The sequence below is a fragment of the Clupea harengus genome, chromosome 23 (genome assembly GCF_900700415.2).
Source record: "Clupea harengus chromosome 23, Ch_v2.0.2, whole genome shotgun sequence".
Taxonomy (NCBI): domain Eukaryota; kingdom Metazoa; phylum Chordata; class Actinopteri; order Clupeiformes; family Clupeidae; genus Clupea; species Clupea harengus.
In genome coordinates, this window is record NC_045174.1 from 20,282,520 (window position 1) to 20,292,476 (window position 9,957).

General features: G+C 45.1%; 1 protein-coding gene across 1 annotated transcript in view; it reads left to right on the top strand.

Annotated features, from left to right (window-relative positions):
* Window positions 1-2,624: 2,624 nt before the first annotated feature.
* The window catches only part of LOC116218599 (rho GTPase-activating protein 27-like), a 12,720-nt gene continuing 5,387 nt past the window's right edge, over window positions 2,625-9,957 (top strand). The window contains exons 1-2 of the mRNA XM_031560688.2: window positions 2,625-3,198; window positions 6,224-7,280. Coding sequence (XP_031416548.1) covers window positions 6,324-7,280 — 957 coding nt within the window. The 5' untranslated portion in view covers window positions 2,625-3,198; window positions 6,224-6,323. The remainder of the gene's footprint in view (window positions 3,199-6,223; window positions 7,281-9,957) is intronic.

Below are 9,957 nucleotides of genomic sequence, written 5' to 3' on the forward strand. Positions count from 1 at the left end.
GACCTTTCAGATGTCCTCTAGGTGTAGCACAGAGTGGTGTTCAAATGCTTGTAGATATTTTTTAATAATCTGGAATTGCAATGATTGTGCTTTGTCATAGTTTGTTGTGTGTACACATGTCTGAGTCTGTGTGTGTGGCTGTACGCATGTGTGAATCTGTATATGTATGTATGAATTCTGTATGTGTTCAATTGGTTTTCTGCTGGCTTGCCCCTGAATTCGTTTTTGACTGCCTGATGTAGCACCACTTACTGTGGCCCAGCAGATGGCGCTACAGGCTACTTTTCTCTAATATCTCATCTAGATCTTTAAAGAGAGGGAGACCTGGTCTGAGGCACTCTGGTTTAGCTTTGACTGATCACAGTACAAACATTTTTTTAATTGTTTTTTTTTATTAATCTATTCAATGAGCGTGAACATTAGCTAACTGATCTTTGTTCCCAGTACATCGATGACTACAGCTGTCAGACCAGTTGATTATAGCATACTCTTCAAGGCAGATTCCTGCCAAATCTCTCTACGTTCCAGTGGGACCTGACTGCCCACAAACCTGCGACTCTGAAACTCAGGCCCGAGTGTCAGATCTCTTTCTCGTTCACACAGAGTGGTCAGCAGGCTACTCTGTTTGAAGCTAACTCCTGCCCTCCTCCGGGGGTTAGACCTGGGTCAGAGGTCATCTAGTGGTGTGTGGAACATAGACATATATGATCTATACATCATATAAATGATCTATATATGTCTATGGTGTGGAGTAGAAGCTTGAGCTCCCACACCACTAGTGTCTGATTTGGGATTCTTAAGGACGAGGCACTCGGGCAGGCTAACATGGTGACGGCATACTTTGCTTAACTAGTTGCAAAAAGGGTGCGATCACATTGATTATGATTATGATATGATGATGATAATGATGATGATGATTAAACTGCCTATACACTACCACATGTAGTCCTGGCTGTATGTTTTGGTGTTACCGATACATTGTCTGGGGGTGAAAATTCTACCTAAACGCATACACTGCTACGTGCCTTTAACGTGGAGACAATGTCACTTGCTCAAAAGATGTCAGTCTATCATGTCGTTTAGAAACTTAAAAACTATATCACAAAAAGATGACCTGAAGTCTTTAAATGGAACATGAGGAATGCGCTTAGTTGATGATAGCAGTTGAGCTGATGGACATTACAGCTTGATTTGGATGAGACACGAACATAAGATTGTTAAGGTTACAGGACAGGAGATAAACACTCCCATATATATGATTAAAGGCCCTTACGGGCCAGTAGAGTAGACCTGCATCAGTCTGTAATAGTGCAGGTCTTGAGTCCAGTAAGTTGAATTTATTTTGAATAGTAGTGCATATGACCAGCATTCAAAAGGCCTCACTGCAGAGGTTCTGTGTGCAAACATCTGTGTTGCAGAAGTGTGGTAACCCACGGTAACCGACCTCAGCATGCAGATGCAGCAGATGCAGCAGAGCAGAGAGATAGCATCTGTCTAAGGCTCTACTGAAAGTTTGCCTAGTGCTGGTCATACGCTTTTATCAGTGACATTTAATGCTGTGTGTTTGTAACGTACCTGGCCTGCCTTTGAAATACGAGATGTTGACTCTGCAAACGCCACCAAAGGCACTGACGGTTTGGCATGCACTATTCTGCTAAATACAGCAAGGCTAAAAAGAAATATATGAAAATGAAATGGATAAGGTATGAGCAGTCATTTCATTCAAAGTATTTTTAAACTGCGGGTGTGTGAAATGTGTGACTTTGACGTCACCACTGGTACTGACAACTCAATCAAAAAGATAGACGTGACACGTCTTTTTGCTTTGTGGCTTGGCCACACCCAGGGCTAACTAAGCATATGGGTGCTGTTTGGCTTGGCCACATCCAGGGCGTATTCCTGATGACCACCCTTCATGAGGAACTCATGTCAGGACAGTTTTGACTGCTTGAATCATTTTCACAGTGAAACAAGGTTCTGCGCCTTCTGCAAAAATAAACCAAATGAATGACCATGTTCCTCTATTAGTCATAATGACACGTATATAGGCTACTGTTTTTCCTGTATTCTTAGCGCTTATAAATATCACGTCTTCCACATTAGTAACAATGTACGACGGAGAGAAATAGTCTTGCCAGTCCAACTTTTTCCATGAACCGCCACAGCATCCCTCCTCAGAAGGGGAACCAGTCATCCTGGGTGCCCATGGTGACCAGCGGACTACAAGCATGAAAATGTGAGCCTTAACTTGTAGGACAACTCTGAGGGAGCCAAATATGGGGCCCAAAGGAGGGGAGGGGGGGGTAAGAATAACTGAAGATCAAACCGGGACAGGATGGGTGCCCTGGTTGCAGTATCATTCCACTGGTCCTCTGCAGGCTCAATTGATTGGATGTCTAAAGTGTCCGTCCTGGTTGCCAAGGTGACTCATAATCCGGGCAGTATAACTGTTATTGCCCAATAAATTCACACATAGCACGTAAGTACATAAGTTGGTGGTTCACTGTAAAAACAACAAGGAAATGTATTTAAATGTTCCATCAAGTCACTCGTTCTCTAAATCTCTCTCTCTGCCCCCCCCCCTCTCTCTCTCACACACACACACACACACACACACACACGTACATTTCCAGATTTGAATTAAAGAGGGCTACTTTGACATAACATTAAGATAAAAAGAATACACACAGTATCGCAACAAAAACATGACATGACAAACATTCCACAATATATCAAATATCACAGCCTATTTGCCCTACCCTCTCTGCCTCACCTGCCCCAGGACCTCTGTATTGTCTTTCTTTTTTACTTTTTTACTGCCCCTCCCTCCTGCCCTCCGCCCTCCTCTCTTCTCCGTGCTTCAGTCTCTCTACTCTCTCTTCGACAGGCTTCCCTCTGCCAGCTGAACAGGAAACAAGAGGCAGGTTCAAACTCGCCAAACACTGCAATTAGACACACAACCGCACACTCGCACACACACACCCACCCACACGCTGCATAAGGCGTCTCCGATCAAACTTCTGAATGCTGAATTGATTCTTCACACTCAGACGGAGAGAAATGCAAGACAACTGAGAAGAGTGACATAAGAAAGAGAGAAGAGTGAGATGAAAACTTCCGAGCAGAATCTGTGTGTCACTCAGAGGAAGGATAAGGAGAAGATCCGTCCTTGTGTGCACCTTTGTGTGCACGGATAAGGTACAGTACAGTCAAACCTGTTCTGGATCTCGGACATACAAGAAGAGAAAGTCGCCGGAGTTAATTAATAAAATGTTTTATGATGTCGGGCAGGTACAGAGATCATAATCCACAATTCAACCAGGATATTCCCAACAGCGAAAATCATTAGATTATTCCCATTGTGTGGTTTGTCTCATGGCTTTAGACCTTTAATTACAGGACTGTCTTATTAAGCTAGCTGTGGACTAGCCTAGTTTGGTTGGAGAGTTATTGCCCGTATATACGCGTGTTTCAGCTTCGTCTTGAGACCGCATCTTGAGACGGCTTTGATGCTTATGACAAAAAGACAGAAATAGTTTTCCATGTTTTATCCGAACTGCTTTCCCTTTCCACGAAGCCGTCCCTCAGTGTTCGGGAGGCTGTAGGTGGGGTGACGCTACCTGTCACTGATACACCTGTGCCTGACTGTGGATCAGTGATGTGCCACTTCTTTCCCCTCAGAAGGGCACTGTCTCACACAGACAAACACACTTGCGCCACAATGGCTGGTGTTCCTGTCTGAGTAGCCTCCTCCGGTGGTTGTGTTGTGACATTCATGGCTATTGCTAGCATGAGGACACTTAAGTGTGGAAGTTATTTATATCATTTTGTGGAAGTATGGGATGAGGCCATACATTACAGAATTTCTCTTTTTTGGGGGTCGACTCAGTATTTTACTCATTCACTAGTTATTCAAACTGTTCTCTTTCAGCTGTCACATTCTAAGCCTTTGAGCAAACGTGGCTATGAATGTAAATGGAGTGTTACGTTTAACAGCTGGCAATCTGATTTGAAGTTGTGAATTGTACATCAGGACCTTATATGGCAAACTGAGATTGCAGTGCAGTATTTGTGTGTAATGTAGGTTTTCCTGTTCTGTGGGTCTCTCTCTCTCTCTCTCTCTCTCTCTGTCTGTCTGTCTGTCTGTGTCTGTTTTGAGTGTTTCTGTTTGTCTGTGAAGTTGCTACGGTGCTCATGCAACAGCATGCAGCAGTTTCCTGTCATAACATTTGTACTGAAAAAGTGCGTGTGTGTGTTTGTCTGCCACACACACATACGTGTGTGTGCGCGCATGTGTGTGTGTGTGTGTGTGTGTGTGTTTGTTTGCCAGTGCTCATGTATCCACAAAAAGAAGCTTAATTGGAATGACGAAGCATTTGGGTTGGGGGGTGTGCAAGGTATACACAAGATGCATCAGAAGGGCAAGGGAGAAGTGGAATGGGTGGATTGTAATGATTTTAGGCTTGATCAATCAATCAATAGGCTTGATTACTGATTTGAACATTTTCATCCAGATTCGGATTGGAACTTTGTTGTTGTATGGCACAGAAAGCCCTGCGTGCTCTATCTCTCTTCACTGCAAGATTGAACTTTCCGTTTGAGTTTATGTTTAAGCCTAAATATCTGTAGTTATTTGTGCGTTTATTTGAGAGTGTTCCTATTGTAAAACTGCACCCTGAGATCTGGATCTTTTTTTCAAATATTATTTTAGTTTTGTTTAGGTTTACTGCCAGGGCCCAGGTCTAGCAGTACTGCTCTAGCAGGTCCAGGTTTTGCTGCAATCCCTGTTCAGTGGGTGACTGGAGAACCAGGTCTTCAGTGTAGAGTAGGGTAGGGTAGGGTTTCTGAGTTGTGTGATTCTTGCCATTTTGTTTATATAGATGTTAAAAAGGGCAGGGTCTAAGCAGCAGCCTTGTCTCACCCCACGCCCTGGAAGAGGAATTGTGATTTTTTTTTTTGTTGCTTCCAATCTTTATTGTGCACTTACTTGACACTGACTTGATCAGGTCATAGGTTTTACCGCCTACACCACGTTCTATAACTTTGTCAAATAAACCTGTGTGCCAAACGGAATGAAACGCTTGTTTAAAGTTTTGGGTCACATGTCTCTCAATAAGTGTGTGTAGGGTGTAAATATGATCAGAGGTGTGATAATCACTCTCTCTCTCTCACTCACTCACTCACTCACTCACTCAGTTAATCCATACACACTGCCCCAAAAGTAGTTAGGAAATGTGCTTGAATGTGCTACTCTCTCTCTCTCTTTCTCTCACACACACTTTGTTTCTTTCTTCTTTCTCTCTCTCTCTCTCGGAGAATGGTACAGCATGTATGGAAGAGAAGGTTGATGCCCAGCCCGCCACACTGCACCGCACACACCTCATCTCTCTGTGATCATACGGGCCAACATGAGTGTGCTATCTGGCTCTGCCACATTCCTGCTGACGTGCCAACCACCTTAGGAGGGACTGTGTGTTTTTAAGACGGGAGCGCTGACACACTCAAGCCCCAGCCTGTGCTGATACAGATCCACCCAGCCGGAGTTAGCTCCCCGGGCAACTAGGTTGCTGTTGTAGAAATGATAGGTGGAAATTCACCCTAGTTACCTCAGGACTCCGGAGCTGCACATAAGTATATTTATTAGACAAACAACAATTGCAATCGGGCTCACTCCCAGCACAAGGCTGAAAGTGAAGCAATATTAAACATATTGCACAAGGTTTATATAGACAGAAGTTTAGCGTTCAGCAGGGAAAACCACGTGGTGGATTTCTGACGTCCGAGGCAAGGATGGAAGTTTTGCACAAGGTCGGAAGAAGCACAGTTCGACCGTTCTTATCACCTCTGGTCTAAACATGCTCTTGTACATATGCAGACTAAGTGGCACCTAATAATTTAAGTTACACACACACACACACACACACACACACACACACACACAGAAACACAGAAAAGCCATGTTCCTGCTTTCATAAGCACATGATTCATACAAGGAATATATTAATACAAGGCACGTGATTAATATATTCTTAAGTAATTAACAGTGCTTGGAAATGATCTCCATCAAGAAAGATCTAGAAAAACACATAAAAATGGGACTAAGAGTCAAAGCTATGATTACTCGCCTCCTATGGGAGGAGTTTCACGCTTCATTGAAACTAGACTATGGATTTTCTTTGTTTGTTCATTTGTTTATTGTTTTGTTGTGCTCTTTGCGTTCCAGATGACCAGCTGCTTTCCTGATCGCGTGTGACCTTTGACCCCTGCTTGTCCTGAGTGTTAAGTGTGAGAAGGGCACGAGGCGCGCGGACACGAGGGGGACGATGTCCTCCGCCGAGCTCGTCCTGGTGCTGTTCCCGTACGAGTACGAGGCCAAGGACGGCAGGCTCGTCACCATCCAGCAGAACGACCGCTACATCCTAGTCAACCGAACCAATGACCACTGGTGGCACGTGCGTGAGAACCTCGACACCAAACCCTTCTACATCCCAGCCCGGTACGTCAGGATACTGGACCCAAACACCGACCAGGTCTCCCTAAATACCTCTTCAAATGCCTCTGAGCGAGATGGCGCTGCAGATGTGCTCAAAGATGAGACGGCACCGTCGGTTCTACGCCAACCTGAAGGAGAGGTCACGCCCTGCTGGTTAACCCCAACAGAGGAAAAGACTGAAGTGGAGTTAGCACCTCCACTGAGGGAGTTAGCACCTCCTCTGAGGGAGCCAGAGAGTATTTACCAGACCACAGAATGGGCGCCTGGCGTGCCTCAGTCCTCCTCAGAGCCCGGACATGACTGTTTAGACTCCTGGCAGCGGCAGGGCAGGGATGAGGGGGGCCACAGTGGGGGCCCTACCTCTGGATCCGCAGCAGCGGAGGATGAGGACAGCGACATCTCCGAACCTCATCCAGCTGGACCACATCCCTCTCAGGACCTTGGAGTTCCTGTGTGGGAGGATCACATAGAGTCAAGCCCAGGCCTACCGGAGACAAAGACTGGCGCTTCACCACAAGACGCTGGGAGCGGGCCTACCTTGGACCTCGCGGAGGACAGGATTTACGACAACATCGAGAGCGTTGAGTCGGAGCTGGGCCTTCGGGAGGTAAAGCCAGCCCCTGCTGAGCCTCGCGCAGAGACCCCGGTGACTGACACGACGCCTGCCGTCACTGAGAAGGACACAAGCCTAGAGACCACGGTCACTGAGACAACGCCTGCAGCCATTCAGAAGGACACAAGCCCAGAGTCACTCGTGGAGAGCGTGCCACCACCTGCAGCCGACCAGGTAAGGAGGTGATGGAATATCTCATGAAGAGGTGAACATACACCTGGGTTACTGAGGTGTATATTCACTGAAACAAAACCCCAAGACGCAGACTCGCAGGTGCGATTATTTATTTGATTCCTTTAAAAAGACCATGGTTTCTGTAGCCTCACTTTGGTCAGAGTCAGTAAGGTGTTAACTTAAGGCTTTAACTTCTTAACACACACACAAACATATATATTAAATCATGCGTGAGATGAGAACATTTCGTGCACTAATAAAGCACTAAGAGCTTCAGTTCGAATTTAGTTTTGAGGGCCAAACCCTTCAAGGCGAAGAAACTTGCTACGACGGAAAATACTGAGCAGTGTGCAATACTATATATGAACACTAGGTGGCAATGAAACCTTAGGGAAAAGTTAATTTGTCTTCAACCAGAGAGTTACAATATACGAAATGTGAACTTGTGGTTGGTATCAACAATTGAATGTTGAATACTTTTTGTGCATGACCATTTTGAGTAACACCTTGTGCCTTATGTCTCACTATTGTAGAGGATTGGCCTAAATCCAAAATAGACATGTGCGGGCAGTTATCATGGAACATTTAATTGGTCTTTTCATTGAATGAAATTCTGTCAGCAAACGACAATGACAACATGTAACGACATGAGCAAAACTCAAATCTTTGATACGTTAATGTTCGGTGAGCCATGAGCACTCTGGCAAACCTGTCGCTGCTGGATTGCACATCAGCAAAGAAATTTCAGCCTGTGCATAACTGCAGAACAGGCCGCTGGAATTCTTCGATATTCCTATTGATCACCATGACGGTTTGGGATGTGTTGTAATGATAGATAGATAGATAGATAGATAGATAGATGGATGGATACTTTATTAATCCCGAGGGAAATTTTAGGACATCCAGTAGCTCATACAATTTACACAACTCACAGACACGCATACACCAATCACATACACATAGGGAGAACATGTTCAAAAGGAGTGGGGTAGTAATGGATACAACAATGGGTCTGACCCTATGGTGCAATGTGCAAGATTGTGAGTGACAGTGTAGATGCCCAGGAGGAAAGTGTTCTAGTGCTGCTTGTGTGCATGATTGACACGTGACGCTCTTTGGAGACCTTGTGCTTCTTTTGGAATGTCTAGAATTAACATGGACACTGACGGGAGGGGGGCAGACCCTTATTGCATCAAGCCTATGTAAGCCTATACTAACACCCTTTTATGGCTTATGACGGTCATAATGCGACCCGAGTACGCCAACCCACCTTATATATTAGAGTCCAGAGTTTTAAAAGTTTTTTTTTTAGGCATTTCGCTCTTTTTTCGGTCTATGTAGGCCCTTTGGTCATGCGCCATTGCAACTGCTAACAGTGAAGTTTTATGCCTGCTGATCTGCATGTTAATGCCCCGGGTTGGTCCTTTTGTGTGACCTGCCAGTTCAGCGGGCGCAGAGAATGCCCCCCGCCCCCCCCAAAAAACACCCCTCCGCCGGCTGATCCGCCTAGCTCCCTCTATTCCCGGCCTGAAGTCCATCGCGAAGTCCTTGCCGCATTCGGTGTGTATTCATTTTATAATATGGCTCGTTTATTAACCCAGTGCGTGTGTTTAGCCTGTAACATTAGTGTTATTTGTGCGCGTTTTGTCGACCTTTGGGCAAAACACCGAACTTGACTTTGTATTAGACAGTTTGCAAAAGCAGCAACTTCAAAAATGAGGTGGAGGTAGTCAAACATAAAAATTCATAGACGGACTGGTTAGAAACAGGTGTGTTGTGTCGGCTGAGGCATTGGGTCACCGACCGAAACGGTAAGGAAGGAGTTAACGGGAGTGCGAAACTGTACACAACCGCTCCCTGCGGACTGATTCCCTATCAGCTACCTGGTAGCAAGACCAGGAGAGAGTGACGTCCGTGTAGGAAGAGCTTAACATCCTGTAAAATCTGCACACCTGTTAGGGATGTAACAACACTTTCGGCCCGAGTTGATAGTCACCAGTGTTTTCTTTTTCATATGCTGTTACATACTTTTTTGGGAACTGTGTTCGTGATTTTCAAAGCAAGAGGAACACCTGGCTGAATCAGGTACTGTGACACGATTCAAGGGATGGCAAGGGATGTAAATCCCTTTACAGCAATACGATAATACACAAGCCGGCTATGTTTTGCTTTAACAGGCCAATGGTTACATTTGTAACACTTGCACTTAATTAACTATAAGATCAGTTCATTTGTAGCCGTTGAATCATTGAGTACTCCGCATAGTGCAGTGCCGTTTTTTGGTCGTACATAGAAAAACAAAACCTGATTTGAAAGTCTGATAAACTAGCATATGTGTGTAAAATCTGTATCATGCTAAAATAGTTTTGACGGTTGTACTTGTATACATTTCTTTGTAAATAGCCCACACGGAGAACTGACATTGCCCGGTCTACGTGACAAGTGAGAATGGGTAGGCTGATATTTGTAGAAAATGTTCGCGTTGTCTCTGAATTGAACTTGAAATTTAAGCTAAGCGGTTTGGTTGGAAGAGAGCCCTCTGTTTCAGAGGACTAGAGAAAAGTTTTATGTATTCTCGCCCCAAAGGGTGGCACAGGGGGAGGGTTGGAACCTTGCCCAGTGGAGTTCTGGTTGCCATGGAGATTGGGGTTCTAAACCATGCCACCGCCTCCGTGCC